General features: G+C 52.5%; 1 protein-coding gene across 1 annotated transcript; it reads left to right on the forward strand.

The window, feature by feature from the left end:
• The first annotated feature begins 9,650 nt into the window (after positions 1–9,650).
• Positions 9,651–15,278, forward strand: LOC101661749 (cytochrome P450 1A2). The gene is made up of 7 exons (XM_004711969.2): positions 9,651–9,752; positions 10,604–11,443; positions 11,880–12,003; positions 12,419–12,508; positions 12,671–12,794; positions 13,953–14,039; positions 14,798–15,278. Exons 1-7 carry the CDS (start codon positions 9,711–9,713, stop codon positions 15,093–15,095), a joined length of 1,605 nt encoding a protein of 534 aa, XP_004712026.2. The 5' UTR covers positions 9,651–9,710; the 3' UTR covers positions 15,096–15,278.
• Positions 15,279–15,629: the final 351 nt, after the last annotated feature.

Consider the following 15,629-nt stretch of genomic DNA (forward strand, 5'->3'; position numbering starts at 1 on the left):
CCTAACCCTAACCCTCGGACCTTTGAAAAAGACTGGAGTCTTCTTGAGGCAGCCGAGGAGGAAGCGAATGGGAAGACAGCCCTCACTGTGATCTGCAAGGCCCTTTCAGGTATGGATGCCGGTGTCGGTGACCTCTTCATTTGTCACAACCCTGCCCCCGGGCTGAGTCCTCTCCAGCCACAAAAGCTTCTTTGACCCTCCAGGGTCAGACACGCCAGGAAGCAGAATGTCTCCTCCATCTGGGCCATTGAGGAGAGTTGCGTGAAGGAATGGTTTTTAAAGATGGAGGCAAGGTGTAGGGGCGTCAATGGGTGACGATGCAGCACCCGAGGGAGCTCAACAGCAGAGCCAGAAGTTGAAGGCAAAAAGGAAAAACCAGGACCCATAAAGGATGGTTATGGAGAAACTATGGAGAGGAAGTACTGTGTGCAGTCAAGGGTCCGAGCTGGTGTACAGAGATGCTGCCAGAAAAGAGCCAGGGGGACCAATACCTCCGCCCCACTCTCGCCAAGTCCTCTCATGTCCTACTGATGCCTCCTACTGACTTGGCTTAACCGAAATCAGAGAGCAAGGGCACCCGTTAATGTGGCCCGCGGGCAGGGAAGGGTAGAGAGGGGATACGGAGAGACAAACAGAAGCCACCCAGCCCTCTGACTTAGAGCCTTTGCATGTGCTGTTCCCTCTGCCTGGAAGTATCTCTCTCCAGATCTCCTGTCATCTTTCGTCTACCACCCCCTTCTCAATTTGGCCTGTCAAAACCTGTAACCGAGATTTCCACAGTCCCTGACTCTGTACAGAGCAGGGATACAGAACAGAATTTCAACTGGACACCAGATTTTCTGGAGCCGTGGAGGCTGGATGAGCCCCTGAAGGAATTTTTCAACCTTAAGCCCAAAATAGTCCCCTGGTCTTCTTAAAAGCAGTCATTTAGCTGAACCAGTAAAACAGGTCTCCTTGGGTGTTAAGCTTTCTTAAAGACGCATCTACCAAGTGACAACTGCCACTTGAAAGATTAGATGGGAACTTCAGGGGTGGTGTGTTTCCCGTCCACCGGGAGGAGGCTCAGAACAAAGGACAGCGAGGATTGCCGCATCCCTCAGAGACGCCCATCAACGGCACCTACCGGCACGGGTCGCAGCAGCTGAACTGGCAGTGTGTGTTGCCGTGTCTAGTCTCGACAACAAAACTAGAAACGAAAAAGCTCAATGGGTCACAACCGTCTGCTCCCCAACCAGTCACAAAGAGCTTGGAGGGCCGATCCCAGGGTAGCTAAGAGAGGCCAGTTTGGAAAGGCCCAGTGGCTGGCAGTGTGGCCTGTGGGTTGGTGGGACGAAGGGAGTTGGGAGTCTGCAGCAACAGCCACTACTAGCCTCGTATGGCTATCTACACTAAAATTCAATCGGATTAGGAAAAAATAGGACTCGAAGTTCAGCTCCTCATTTGCACTGGCCACCTTGGGAGCCCTCAATAGCCACATGACACTAGTGACTAGCCTCTTGGACAGCACCCAGACAGGTTGTTTCCATCGTAACAGGAAGTTCTGTGAGACCAGAGGTTCTTAACCTTCCTCATGCTGCGACCCTTTCATACAGTTCCTCATGCTGTGGTGACCCCCAACCATAAAATTATTTTCGTTGCTACTTCATCGCTGTCATGTTGCTACTGTGATGAATCAGGCGACCCCTGTGAAAGAGTCGTTCAACCCCCAAAGGGGTTGAGACCCGCAGGTTGAGAACTGCTGTGTTAGACAGATCTGGCCTGGAGGTAAGGGCGCCAGTTAAGAAGTTCTTACAAAAGTCCCCAGAGAACGTGGTGCCCAGAGTCTGTGCCAGGGCAGTGGCTACAATAATGGAGAGAAGGGGTCCGAGGGGGCAAGAAGTGTTTGGACAGTAAAATTCTGAGGATTTGACCAGAGGTGAATGACAGGTGGAGTGTCAGGTTTATGGCTGGGTCACTGACCCTGAGGGAAGAGTGTTTGAACAAGGAGGTGACAAGACCCAGTTTAGCATGTTAAAGATGCAAAGGCAGGGGGCTCTGGGTGAACATGTGTGGCAGGTGACTAAGTGCCCAGGTAGGAAGCTCGTCCATATCCAGCAGACATGCACATGCAAAGCTCCTGTCTATGCACATACAAAGATCTGTCCTCTCTGCCAGGCCTGGGCACAGGCATGAGGGGACCCACGGGGAAGTTAAAGATTGGGTTCAGGGGTGCAGTGGGTTACAATGGCCACACAGAACTCACAAGCAATACTCACAGTTAGGGGCTTAATTAGGGAAGTAACAGGTCACAATTCAGGATCAGAAAAGGTTCAGGATACAGTTCTTCCATCAAGACAGTCTCTTCTTAGTTGTGCCCACAGGCAGGCCTCATCCTCTTGGTCCTCAGACCTTAGACCCTTCGAGTCTCTTGGGCTGACCTAGCCTTTGCCCTTCTCGGATAAGTGTCACAAAATGCTTTACCTCCACCACTAAGTGCCCAGAGGGACCCCACGCTTCCAGCAAGCCTCCCACCCAACAACACTCAAGGCCTCACCCCATGATTTAAAAGCAACATACAAAAAAACCAGTTGCTTTTGAGTTGACTTCCACTCCCGGTGAACCCAACAGCGGCAGGGCAGAACTGTGCTCCACAGGGCTTTCGATGGTTGGTTTTTAAAAAGTCAATCACTAGGGCTTTCTGTGAAGTATCTCTGAGTGGACTTGAACCTTCAACATTTTGGTTAGCAGCTGAGCAGATTAACTCTTTATGGCAACCAGGGACTCCCAGTGGGGGGACTGCTGTTGTCGGGGGTCATGGAGACAGTCCCACATCATGTTGGCCCTGTGTGCAGCAGCAAAAGGAAACGCCCCCTGGTCTGCGCTGTCCTCGCAATTGCTATGTTTAAGCCCATTGTTCTTTGGCTTTTTCTTTTGGTAAACTTGCTAATGTTTTTCATTCTTTTTTTAAATCATTTTACTGGGGGCTCATACAACTCGTATCACCAAAAAAAACACCAAACCAACCAACTCTTATCACAATCCATCCATCCATCTATTGCGTCAAGCACATTTGTACATTTGTTGCCCTCATGCTTTTCAACATTTTCTTTTTACGTGAGCCCTTGGTATCGGCTCCTCATTTTTTCACCTCCCTCTCCCACGCTTCCTCCTCATGAACCCTTGATAATTTAGAAATTATTATTAGGTTTTCATGTCTTACACTGACTGATGTTTCCCTTCACCCACTTTTCTGTTGTCCAGCCCCCTGGGAGGGGGTTATATGTAGATCATGGTGATCAGTTCCCCCTCTCTCCTTCCACCTTCCCCTTCCCCTCCTGGTATCACTACTCTCATTATTGGTCCTGAGGGGGTTATCTGTCCTGGATTCCCTGTGTTTCCAGTTCCTATCTGTACCTGTGTACATGCTCTGGTCTAGCCAGATTTGTAAAGTAGAATTGGGGCCATGGTAGTGGGGGGAGAGGAAGCATTAAAGAACTAGAGGAAAGTTGCATGTCTCATCGGTGCTACACCACACCCTGCCTGGGAGCCCATTGTTCCGGCCACCTTGCCAGCCCTCTTTCTTGTCGATCCTCCACTTTTCCAAGCATGATGTCCTTCTCCAGGGACTGGTCCCTCCTGGTGACAGGTCCAAAGGACACGAGTGAGACAAAGTCTCGCCATCCAAGGAGCATTCTGGCTGTACTTTGGCCAAGACAGACCTGTTTGTTCTTCGGGCAGTCAACAGCATTTCCGATAGTCCTTGCCAGCACCATGGTTCAAACGAATCAACTTTTCCCACTTTTATATGTGGAGCACGCGGTGGAGGATGTCTTGGCTTGTGCCAGGCGCACGTTGGCACGTAAAGTGGCAGCTTTGCTCTTTGATACTTTGAACGGTCCTGTGCCGCGGGTCTGCCCTGCACATCGTTTGATTTCTTGATGGCGGCTTCCGCGAGTGTTGATTCTGCACTCACGTAACATGAACTCTTCGATGATGTTGGTGTGTCGGTGTTTTCTCCGTTTGTCCTGATGTCTGTTGGTCCAGTTGTGAGGGCTTCTGTCTTCTTTGCATTGAGGGGTCACCCATGTCAAAGGCTGCAGCCTTGGACTGTCCTCACGAAGAGCTTCAAGTCCTCTTTACGTTCTGCAAGCCAGGTTGTGTCATCTGCATGTCACAGGTTGCTAATGACCTTGACCCCACTCATGACGTGTGTTGCTATTCATATAGTCTAGCTTCTTGGCGTGTTTGCTTAGCATACAGATTGGCTCAGGATGCTGAAAGAACACACAACCGACACACACCTTTCCTGATCTGAAACCATGCAATGTCCCCTTGTTCTGTTTAACTGATGACATTTGGGTCCAGGTGCAGGTCCTGCACGAGCACAATGAAGCCTCCTGGGGTTCTTATTCTTCTCGATGTTAGCCATAGTTTGTTAGAATATACATGATAGCACCCACCTCGTGGGTTTGCAGCCTCAATAGAACACAAATAAACATCTTTCTGGCATTCTTTGTTTTGAACCAAGATCCGTCTGGAGTCAGCCATGACCTCCCTTGTTCCACATCCTCTTCGGAATCCAGCCTGAGTTTCTCAGAGCCCCTCGTCGGTGTATGGGACTGATGTTGTTTCAGGGTCTTTTCCTGGCACATCGTGGTATGAGTCACATTGTTCAATCATTTCCACATTCTGCCGGGGTCCCTTTTCTTGGGAATGGGCACAAATATGGATCTCTTCCAGTCAGTTAGCCAGGTAACAGTCTTCAAATGTCTCTCTTTTTGTCCCTCTTTTGTCTTCGGGTGTCTCGGCATAGACAACCAAGTGCTTCCAGCGCGGCATCATCTCATTGAAGCCTTTCAGCTGATAGCCTGTCAATTCCCAGACCTTGCTTTCGCCAGTGCCTTGAGGCCGCTGGGATTTCTTCCCTCGATACTGTTAGTTCAGGATCATATTCTCCCGCTTGAAATGGTGAGGGGATAGACCATCCCCAAACTCTAGCTGTATGTACAGTGAAGCCACAAAGGTGAAAAATGGAGGGGGGAAGGGCAAAGGTGGGAGTCCCCACAGAGCAGGGAGTGCAGGAAGGCTGCCAATTACTGAGTTCCATCCATGGGCCAGCATGATGAATGTATTGAGTGACCAGGGGAGCCTTCATTTGCCCCCTGACCTTGCCCTCAGCCACACCCTGCCTCTCCCTGGGCTCCCGCCCTCTGGGTGGTAAATCCTGCAGGTGCTTCCTCTCACTAGACTTACAGCCGTCAAGGTCATCACAGTGACCGCTTTGGGGCAGAGGGAACTGCCCATGGGCTTCCCGGGGTGTAATCCGGGCAGAAGCAGGCTGCCATAGAGTTCTACAGACTGACTGCTGGTTCAAACCCCCAGCCTGTCCTGAGCGGTCAAGCACTTTAACCACTGTGCCACCAGAGCTGGTTACTCTCTCTGTCGCCTCCTAATGTTGTCCTCTTCCCCGGCACAGCAGCTGCTGAGTGGTTTGTTTCCTACTTTCTTCCTCTGGGCCAATCACAGGGCATCTCTGGGTTCCCATGTAACCCCTGCAAAGTCAGGCTCCTGACAGCACCCAGCTCATCGGCTTGCTGTGAAGCCAATACAGAGCTGGCCGGGCTGAAGAGGCAGCACCGAGAACCAACGCGGGAGGCGCCCAAAGCAGTTGGAACGCTCTGGGACAGGTTAGCATTCTTACTTGTGAAGATAAAGGAATCTAACACAACTTGTCCGGAGTCTGTGCTAGGTGTCAGACCCTATGCTAGAGGCTGCCAAGAGGCCTAAGCTTGGGTCAGACAGTTGCGGGTAGTGGGAAGTTAGGAGAGCGAGCCCCAGACTCAACTGGGGTGGTGACAGATGGCCAGGTATCAAGTGATGAGGAACTGGCCATGGGGCCGGGGTAGGGAGGGGGGCCCAGCTAAGGTATTGGCATATGGAGCAGACAATGGCGGTAGGAGGGTGGAGAGGGGTCAGGTGGCAAACAGAACCAGAGAGTTGGCAGAAGCTACTATGCCCACCAGGGCTCCTTGCACCGACCCTATGACCTAGTGGGTCCACTCCTGGTTTACCCACAGCAGAAACGTACCCAAAAGACGTGTGTGCGAGAATGACCACGAGCGCAGGGCCCAACATGGAAGGCACCCCAAATGTCTATCAAGATTGAGTGGATGGTTGTGTGTGCATGTCATTGTGGAGCACCGTGCAACCACAAGAACGGACGACCCTGTGACAGGAGGAGGGACCTCACAGAGGTAACGGATGGCGAGCGACAGAGTCAGACACAAGATGTGCACTGGACCATTCCACTTACATAAAGAACAGAAGCAGACCCAGTGAGTCTATGCTCCGAGAAATCTCAGTTACTTTTAGGGAGGAAACAAGAGAGGTTATCTAACCAGCAAACCCATTGCTGACCCTTCCATTCCAACTCACGGCAGCCCCAGGTTAGTCAGGGTAGAGTTATGCTCCAGGCAGTGAACTGGCAGAGAGGACTGCAGGCTGGCCCCAACCTGAGCTATGCTGACCCCTCCCCAGAACAATGCACTACAGAAGATAGCACTGAAGATATAGCTGGGGCGACCGGTGTGTGTGTATTTGTGTGTGTGTGTGTGTGTGTGTGTGTGGTCTGCCCAAACCACACAAGAGCAGACTAAAAGGGAGAGAGAGAACAACATTCCTGCTCTGAGCAGCCAATGCAGAGAGGACCCTAGGGCTGGCCCCACCAGGAGACATGACACCCCCTCATTGACCCACCACTGGAAACACAGTGTGGGTATTGTGCAGTCTGCCCCCTCCTACACACACACACACACACACACACACACTGGGGCCAAACACAAAGGGAGCGACAGAGCAGCAAGGGGAGCAAAGCAATGACATCCCCGAGGAATCCCGAAAATAGACTTCAGACTCAGAGGGCAGGGCTTGGCACCTCATCAAACCCAATCGGAAAATATTCACAAGGGTCAGCAGACAGACCTGGAACTATTTATAGGCTTTTCCCCCCCATGTCTATCTATGTAAGATAGGCAAGATTGTTTAAAATCCTGAGGAGAAAACAACCGGACTGATGGTTCGCCAGGGACATGGGAGAGGAAGAGGTGGGAGAAAGAGAGGAGGGAGCCAACAAACCCAGGGACAAGGGAACAACAAGAGATCTAAAATCAATGAGGAGGAGGGTGTTGAATGCCTAGTAGGGTTTGATCCAGTACAATGTAGCTGAGAGGAATCACTGAGAGCCAAATGAAGGTCAAACATGATAGTGGGGCAGGAGGAAAGTAAAAGGAAATAGAGGAAACAACTAGGAGGCAAAAGTTATTTATAGAGGTCTAAATAAAGGAATGTAAGTATGTAAATATATTAATATATAATAGGGATGTAAGTCTATGTACATATATTTATAGGTTTAGTGTTAAAGTAGCAGATGGACACTGGACCTCTACTGAAGCCCTCCCTCAATGCAAGAACACTTTGTTCTAATAACCTTGTATTCTATGATGCTCACCTTCCCGACACAATCACTGAAGATAAAATGGGTGCATAAGCAAATGTGGTAAAGAAAGCTGATGGTGCCCAGCTATTAGAAGATATAGCATTTGGAGCCTTAAAGGCTTAAAGACCCTCTAGCAGGGAAGCAACAAAGCCCACGTGGAAGAAGCACTCCAACCTGTGTGATCAGAAGGTGTTGATAGGATCAGGTATCAGGCATCAGAAGACCCAAAACAATCATATCGATGTGAATGAGGGCGGTTGGAATGGAGACCCAAAGCCCATCTGTAGACAATTGGACATCCCCTCACAGAAGGGTCACAAGGAAGGGACGAGTCAGCAGAGTGCTGCATAGCATCAATGGAACACACAACATTCCTCTAACTCTCTAATGCTCCCCCCAACACACACACAGCACTATCATGACCCCAGTTCTACCTTACAAATCTGGCTAGACCAGAACATGTACACTGGTACAGATAAGAGTTCTCAACACACGGAATCCAGGACAGATAAACCCCTCAGGAACAGTAATGGGAGTAGTGATACCATGAGGGTAGGGAAAAGGTGGGGAGAGAAGGGGGGAAAAGGGGGAACTGATCAAAATGATTGACGTATAACCACCACCACCACCCCAGGGGTATGAACAACAGAAAAGTGGGTGAAGAGAAACCATGTACCGTGTAAGATATGAAAATAATAACAATTTATAAATTATCTAGGGTTCACCAGGGTGGGAGGGTGGAGGAGGGAGGGTAAAAATGAACTGATAAAAAAAAAATGAACTGATACTAAGGGCTCAAGTAGAAAGAAATGTTTTGAAAATGATGATAGCAACCTATGTACAAATATCCTTGATACAATGGATGTATGGATTGTGATAAGAGCTGTAAGAGCCCCCCCAAAATTATTTATTTAAAAAGAGAGAGACAGAGCAAGAGAATCGTGCGCCATCGGGCTTTCACCTGGACTGAAAGGCCTTGCTTCCAAGGTACGTCTGGGTGGATCGGACACTTCTGGCTAGCAGCCACGTGCATGAACCATCTACCTCTCCCACAAGTTAACGGGTGCCCATACTACTCAGTTTCTTGACTTGAGCGCTGGTTTGGTGAGTCCATAAAAGTGAAAACCCACCAGGCAGTGTAATATGGAGCCCTGGTGGGGTCGTGGTTACGCGGTGTGCGGCCAGCCTGCCTCATGGCCAGCCGTTCAACAGCACAGCTGCCCTGAGCAACCAACTCCATGGCAGTGAGCCTGTGATCTGTGAACTTCTCCTGCATGTGAATGCCAGTTAATCGATGCCAACTCATAGCAACGCTATAGGACCGAGGAGCGCTGCCCTTGTGGGATTCTGAGACTGTAGCTCTTCACGGGGGAACAAGCCTCGTCTTCCTCCCTCAGAGCGGCCGGTGGGTTGGAACTGCCGACCTTGTGGTTAGCAACCCAACATGTAACCTATTACATCACCAGGTCTACTTTGAAATTTTCATTATATATACATTTTTTTTATAGTTAAACATCAAAAAACCCTAATAAAATGATTATTAAAAAAACATCAAAAATAAAAAGAGTAATAGTCAATTACCTATAACAGTGAATTGGTTTGGCCCCCATGGAGGTATGAACAGGAAAGAAGCACTTTCCTCTGCTCTCCTGCCCAGGGTTCAAACACAGAATCGTAATCGCCTGTTTTGTTCAGATTAAAGATTTGGGCTGGAAGTTGGAGTGGGCTGGTGGCAATGTTGGGTAAGCTTTAGGCTAGGTCAACAGTTCAAACCCATGGGCCGCTTCTTAGTAGAAAGATGAGACTGCTCTGGTCAAGATTGACAAAGCTGAGGAAAGCCTATATCATGTTCACACAGGTCAATTAGGGTGCCACCTCCCTCTGCCTGGCATGGGCTGAGTGTCTGAGCAGGACCCTTCCTCCTGGGCACAGTGGGGAGGCCGGTTGGACGAGTCCTGCCCTGGCTTTGAGAGAAACGGGTCTCCCCACTCTGACCCTGAGTGGGGCTGGGCATCCCTCCCCAGGGACCCAGGGACTCAGCACCCCTCTGGCCTAACCCCAAATAACTACTTCCGGTCCCTGAGTAGGTGGAGCTGAGGGATCATGGTCCACGGTCAAAGGCAGAGCCTTCCAACTTTTGTTCAATGCTTCTGATATCGGGTGACCAGGATTGTCAGACCAATCAATCTGGTCGGTGTTTATAAAAGGCTCCCTCTCCCACAGCCAGAAGCTCTGGATGAACCTCAACCCTGCTGAGCTCAAGCCCCAGCCTCCACAGGTACCTCCTTTGAGTCCATTTCCCTGTCTCTGGAAACCCCCCTGCCACTGTAATTCCTGGGAGTCAGGGAGATGGAGTGGCAGGGTGTCCTGGGCTAGGGGTAGGCTGCCTAGCTCTGGCTGTCAGTTCTCTGTTTACCATAATGCAGCCTTCACTGGGCCACCTCGAAGGATATTCACTTGAATTTTCCTGGAAAGATGGGAAAGGGCCCTCACCTGGCCCCAAGTCAGTCCTGACTCTGGTTACAGCCCATCCTTGGGCTCTAAGATTGAGAGGGCATGGGGACCCACCCCCAGGGGCTCCCTTCTGGGTCTTGCTAGAGCGCCTGGGGGAGGTGAGCCTCATGGGCTATTTGGATCAGCTTTGAGGTCTCTTGGCATTGTTGGGCATGGGGTGGTCCCTGGGAGGTATTAGCAGGAGAGGGGCCACCGGGAAGCAGCCCTCGTAGGGACTCCTTGGCACCATGTCCCAGGTACACTGTCTGGGGCTGGCAGGGATGCTGTTTTGAGGTGGCCCCGTGCCCCCCACCACCACCACTTGAAGCTATGGGGATGGGTAGAGAGGAGGGTCAGACACTGGAGCTGGGACTCTGGAGCCTCCCTCCCAGCCCTGAGACTGTGAGGTCTGAGAACGAGTCCTTCAGCACAGGGCCTGTGGTGGGTGTGCCTGAGTGCTTCACTTGTGCCTGCTGTGTGTGTGTGGGGGGGGGGGGGGCAAGGGCAGAACAGGTGTCCCTGTTTATTGAGTGAGGAGGGAGGGAATAGAGTGAGCGGAGGGAGGGAGTGGAGTGAGTGAGCCAAGAGTGAGTGAATTCACCCTCAGTCTGACAACTCCTCTCTCTGCCCCCACAGTCCGTAAAAATGGCCTCATCCCAGGCTGTTTATTCCTCAGCCACCGAGCTCCTCCTGGCCTCTGCCATCTTCTGCCTGGTATGCTGGGGGATTAGAACCTGGAAGGCACAGGTCCCTAAAGGCCTGAAGAGTCCCCCAGGGCCCTGGGGCTGGCCCCTGATCGGACACATGCTGACCCTGGGGAAGAACCCGCACCTGGCGCTGGCGCGGCTGAGCCAGCAGTATGGGGACGTGCTGCAGGTGCGCATTGGCAGCACACCTGTGCTGGTGCTTAGCGGCCTGGACACCATCCGGCAGGCCTTGGTGCGGCAGGGGGATGACTTCAAGGGCCGACCTGACCTCTACAGCTTCAGCCTGGTCACTGATGGTCAGAGCATGACCTTCAACACTGACTCTGGACCAGTGTGGGCTGCCCGCCGGCGCCTGGCCCAGAATGCCCTCAACACGTTCTCCATGGCCTCAGACCCAGCCTCTGCGTCCTCCTGCTACCTGGAGGAGCACGTGAGCAAGGAGGTAGAGGTCCTCCTTAGCAGGTTTCAGGAGCTGATGGCGGGGGGCCGGTGCTTCGAACCCTACAACCAGGTGGTGTCGTCGGTGGCCAAAGTCATCGGGGCCATGTGCTTTGGACAGCACTTCCCGGAGAGCAGCCAGGAGCTGCTGAGCCTGTTGGAGAACAGCCATGAGTTTGTGGAGAGCGCCACTTCTGGAAACCCCGTGGACTTCTTCCCCGTCCTGCGATACCTGCCCAACCCGGCTCTGCAGAGGTTCAAGTCCTTCAACCAGAGGTTCCTCAGGTTTCTAAAGAAGACGATCCAGGAACACTATCAGGACTTTGACCAGGTTAGCCTGGGGCGGGCGGCGGGGCGGGGTGGGGTGGTGTGGTGGGGGGGGGATGGGGTAAGGCTCCAGAGAGAGAAGGCATGTGAGTGGGGACTTGACGGACAGTTGTGAGGGGCCAGTCTGAGCGAGGTCTTTGTTCCCCGTGGAACCTGAGTCCCAAGAGCGACTAATCCCCGACTCAGGTGACCCTTTGCTTCCTTATGTTCACACCAACTCCTTCCTCCTCTGACATGGGATCCAGGGGGAAATTCAGATGAGCATCAATGGTGCGTGAAATGACACACTAAGCCCTACACAAGACTTCTGCCAGGAGCCCCCACTTACTTCAGAAGCTAGAGGGGAGTCCCCAGCCCCCAGCGCCGCGCTGGGTGGGGTGGGAAGGGTGGGGTCCCCAGCTTTGGGTCCCAGGGATCCTGCTGAGCTTGTGACTCTTCAGAACAGTGTCCAGGACATCACAGGGGCCCTGTTCAAGCACAGTGAGAAGCAGCACTCCAGAGGCGCCAGTGACCGAATCCCCCAGGAAAAGATCATCAATCTCGTCAACGACATCTTTGGGGCCGGTAGGCACCAGATCCCCGCCCCTCCACCCATCTGGACTTACCTTTCACTCCCTTGCCCGACCCTTGGAACTATCAGAATAACCCACCATCCACCTCTAGACTGGGACAGGGCACAGAATGCTGACCCGGGACTAGAGTGTGAGCCCTGGCTGGGCCGCCAACCCCCCAGGGGAAATTTGACCAAGTCCCTCTCCTCCTCTGGACCTCGGTTTCCCTATATGAACAATGAAGTGTTCTCCAGCCTGGACGTCTAGGCCTCTGAGATTCCATCAACTAATTAGGAAACCCGTGACTCGGGTCAGTGTTGAGAAGACCCAGTTCACGGGCAACACCTAGTACCAGGTGAGTGCTTGGCACATGCTGACTCTCTGATTCCTGCCTTCCTTTCTTCCTTTCCTCGCCCCATACTGCCCAGGATTTGACACCGTCACCACAGCCATCTCCTGGAGCTTCTTGTACCTGGTGACCAAGCCTGAGATCCAGAAGAAGATCCAGAAAGAACTGGGTATGCTGTGTGCCTAAACCTTCCAGCCTGGGACCTGGGGGCCCCTGATCATTTGTTCCATCCACAGGCCCTATAACATGCCAAGCCCTGGCCATACCCGGATGCCCCCAGAAGATGCTGGAGCAGTCGGGGAAGCCCCTGAGCCCTGTCTGTCCCCTACAGATGCCGTGATTGGCCAGACTAGGAAGCCTCGGCTCTCTGACCGACCCCAACTGCCTTACACAGAGGCCTTCATCCTCGAACTCTTTCGACACACCACCTTCGTCCCCTTCACGATTCCCCACAGGTAAAGCCTGTCCCTCCGGACTCCACCTCGGAAATGCTCCCCTTCCTCTGCAAATCCTCCTCAGAGCTTTTCAGCCCTGGCATGACTCCAACCTCAGCATCTCCTTCCCGACTGGCACGCCAAGCTCCTCACCTAGCCCAGCTCAGGGCTAGCCCTGCCCCATTCAAACATGCCCCAACCACCCAGCTGGAAAGCCACACTGCAGACCTCGGCTCCCCTTCCACGCTAGGCACAGTGCCTCCCTTCTGCTCCACATAGCATATGCCAGCCAGCCTCCAATTGTGCTTGTGCTGGACCTGTGGCCTAGAATGTCTTCCACCCTCGTCTCTGGCTGAATCCCACCCTGGCTCAAGGTCAGTCCTGACACACCAATCCCCTCTCCCAGAGGCTCTCTGCACTCAGCCAGCTAACACGGCTTCATGCTTGGATGTTCTCCTGGACTTTGGTCCTCAATCCTGTCCTGGATTTTCATCCTTTTTCTAAAAAAAAAAAAATCCTCCCTGACAGTCAGTCTCTGTGACTCATAGACCTAGAATAACTAGAGTATGCAAATGTCATGTGCATCTAATAGTCCCTAGACTGAAGCAATGATGACGGGCTGTAGCATTCCAAAAGTAAGTGTGGAAAAGAGAATTCCTTACTTTGGCTGAAGCCAAAGAACACGCTGATTTTGGGAGGAGGCCCTTTTCTCCTGCTCCCAAACCTACTTCTTTAACCCTTTTTTGATGAAAGGTGAGACATATCAAATCTCTCTCTCTCTCTCTCTCTCACACACACACACACACACACACACACACACACACACACTACATAGCATGTCCTGGGATTTTTTAAGCAGTAAGAAAATCAGCGAGCATTGGTCTAGTTACTTCCAGAGGGAGAAACCTGACTCCCAGCCAGGCTAGGGGCAGTGCCTCCTTCTTGGGGCCAGAGAATGCCCGCATGGCGTAAGCCTGGAAAAGCTTCAACGGGAGCAGGAGTCCAGGAAGGGGAAGGGTCCTTCACCTGTCTTCCCCAGTCCCCACTACCTTCTGATGCAGGACTGGGAAACTGCAGGGGGCTCTCAGGGTGGGGTGGAGGTAAGAGCACACAGTTCCCAAGGTCATTGCCCCAGCTTTCCTGGCCCCTGAGGCTGACAAAACTCTCCTCTCTCTTCAGTACCACAAAGGACACCACGCTGAACGGCTTCTACATCCCCAAGGAGCGCTGTGTCTTTGTGAACCAGTGGCAGGTCAACCACGACCCGTGAGTACCATCCCCCACTGGCCAGTCAGCGAGCATGTCCAGCAGCCAGGAAGGCTGTCTGTCTGTTGCCTTCAAAGAACTCGTTATCCAAGGAAGGAATGGTGCCTAACTGCGGTGTCCAGCCTGGTGTGAACGAGGTCTACGTGGTGCATAGGAAGAAAGCAGAAAGCTTATTAAAGAGTAGGGGGGCCCCCGCCCCAAGAGTCTACGTCAGCCAATCTAAAGCCGGTCCCTCTGGTCCTTCGGATGTGAGTAGCCCAGGGACCTCTCAATCTGTAAGTAGGAGGGCCATGTAATTTACTACCTCGCACTGAGACATTTTTGACAGTGAAAGGGGATGCTATGCATAATTACCTTAAGACAAAGAGCAATCACCAGGAGGCACAGCCAATGATTGATGACGTCACCTGTTGAGGACAGGTAAACATGATTTCTTCCTTTCTTTTTTGAAACGCATTCTTTCTTATAACAAGTCGAGACATGAGAAAGCACTGCTCTCCAGGCTGGTCATTTTTGGTAGAAGTTGGTAGAACAGCCGTGAGCAGTGGTCCCTTTCGCTACGCTCCCCGGAGGCCGGCACATGCGTGGTCATCAGTCCGGGGAGCCTCCGCACATGCGTGGTCATCAGTCCGGGGAGCCTCCGCACATGCGTGGTCATCAGTCCGGGGAGCCTCCGCTCTGGGTTTCCCTGTGCAGGAAGCCTTTCCTCCCAGGGCCTCGGCAGCCCTGAGATTCCTTCTCCTCTGGCCCTGTCTCAGGAAGGTCTGGGGAGACCCCTCGGAGTTCCGGCCCGAGCGATTCCTCACTGCCGACGGCAGCACCATCGACAAGAACATGAGCGAGAAGGTCCTGCTCTTCGGCATGGGCAAGCGCCGGTGCATCGGCGAGGTCCTGGCCAAGTGGGAGATCTTCCTCTTCCTCGCCACCCTGCTGCAGCGCATGGAGTTCAGCGTGCCACCAGGCGTCACAGTGGACCTGACCCCCATCTTCGGGCTGACCATGAAGCCCCAGCGTGGCCAGCAAGTGCAGGCCCGGTTGCGCGTCTCCGTCCAGTGACAGAGCCCGGCCTCCCCCACCGTGCGGCCGCAGGCGCATGTGGGCACTCGTGGGACTCTCGCTTCTGTTCCTTAAACATCGAAACACCCGATTCCGTTCTTGAACTGTCATTTCACCTGTTACTTTGTAGATCCACGAGACTGTTCTGTATCATCACAATAAATCTAGAGACTCCGCACCCAATAACAGCCACTCCCCATTTCCCCCCTGCTGTCCCCCACCCCCACCCCAGCCCTAGGCAACTCTGTCCCTGTAGATCTGTCTAAGGAGGCCTGGCGGTGCTCTTGGGTAGGCGTTGGACTGCTAACCACAGGTTTGGTGGTTCAAAGCCACCAGCCCCTCCAAGGGAAAGAGATGAGGCTGGCTGCTCCTGTAAAGACTGACAGGCTCAGAAACCCCACCGAGGGTCACGACTAGGGAGTCAGAATCAATTTGGGAGCAATGGGTTTCTTTCTTTCTTTTTCATTTTATTTATTACACAATTTTATTGGCACATAATTTACATAGCATACACTTCAATAGTTCAATCATATC

Source organism: Echinops telfairi, unplaced genomic scaffold (assembly GCF_000313985.2).
Source record: "Echinops telfairi isolate 266 unplaced genomic scaffold, ASM31398v2 ScPeMD7_7475;HRSCAF=8513, whole genome shotgun sequence".
Taxonomy (NCBI): Eukaryota; Metazoa; Chordata; class Mammalia; order Afrosoricida; family Tenrecidae; genus Echinops; species Echinops telfairi.

What these genes read in the sequence shown, in the direction of transcription:
- LOC101661749 (XM_004711969.2), top strand. Translation starts at nt 9,711, where the DNA reads ATGAACCTCAACCCTGCTGAGCTCAAGCCCCAGCCTCCACAG. An exon ending in CAACGACATCTTTGGGGCCG is followed by an intron (nt 12,004 to 12,418) that starts GTAGGCACCAGA and finishes CATACTGCCCAG; the next exon opens with GATTTGACACCGTCACCACA. An exon ending in CCCTTCACGATTCCCCACAG is followed by an intron (nt 12,795 to 13,952) that starts GTAAAGCCTGTC and finishes CTCTCTCTTCAG; the next exon opens with TACCACAAAGGACACCACGC.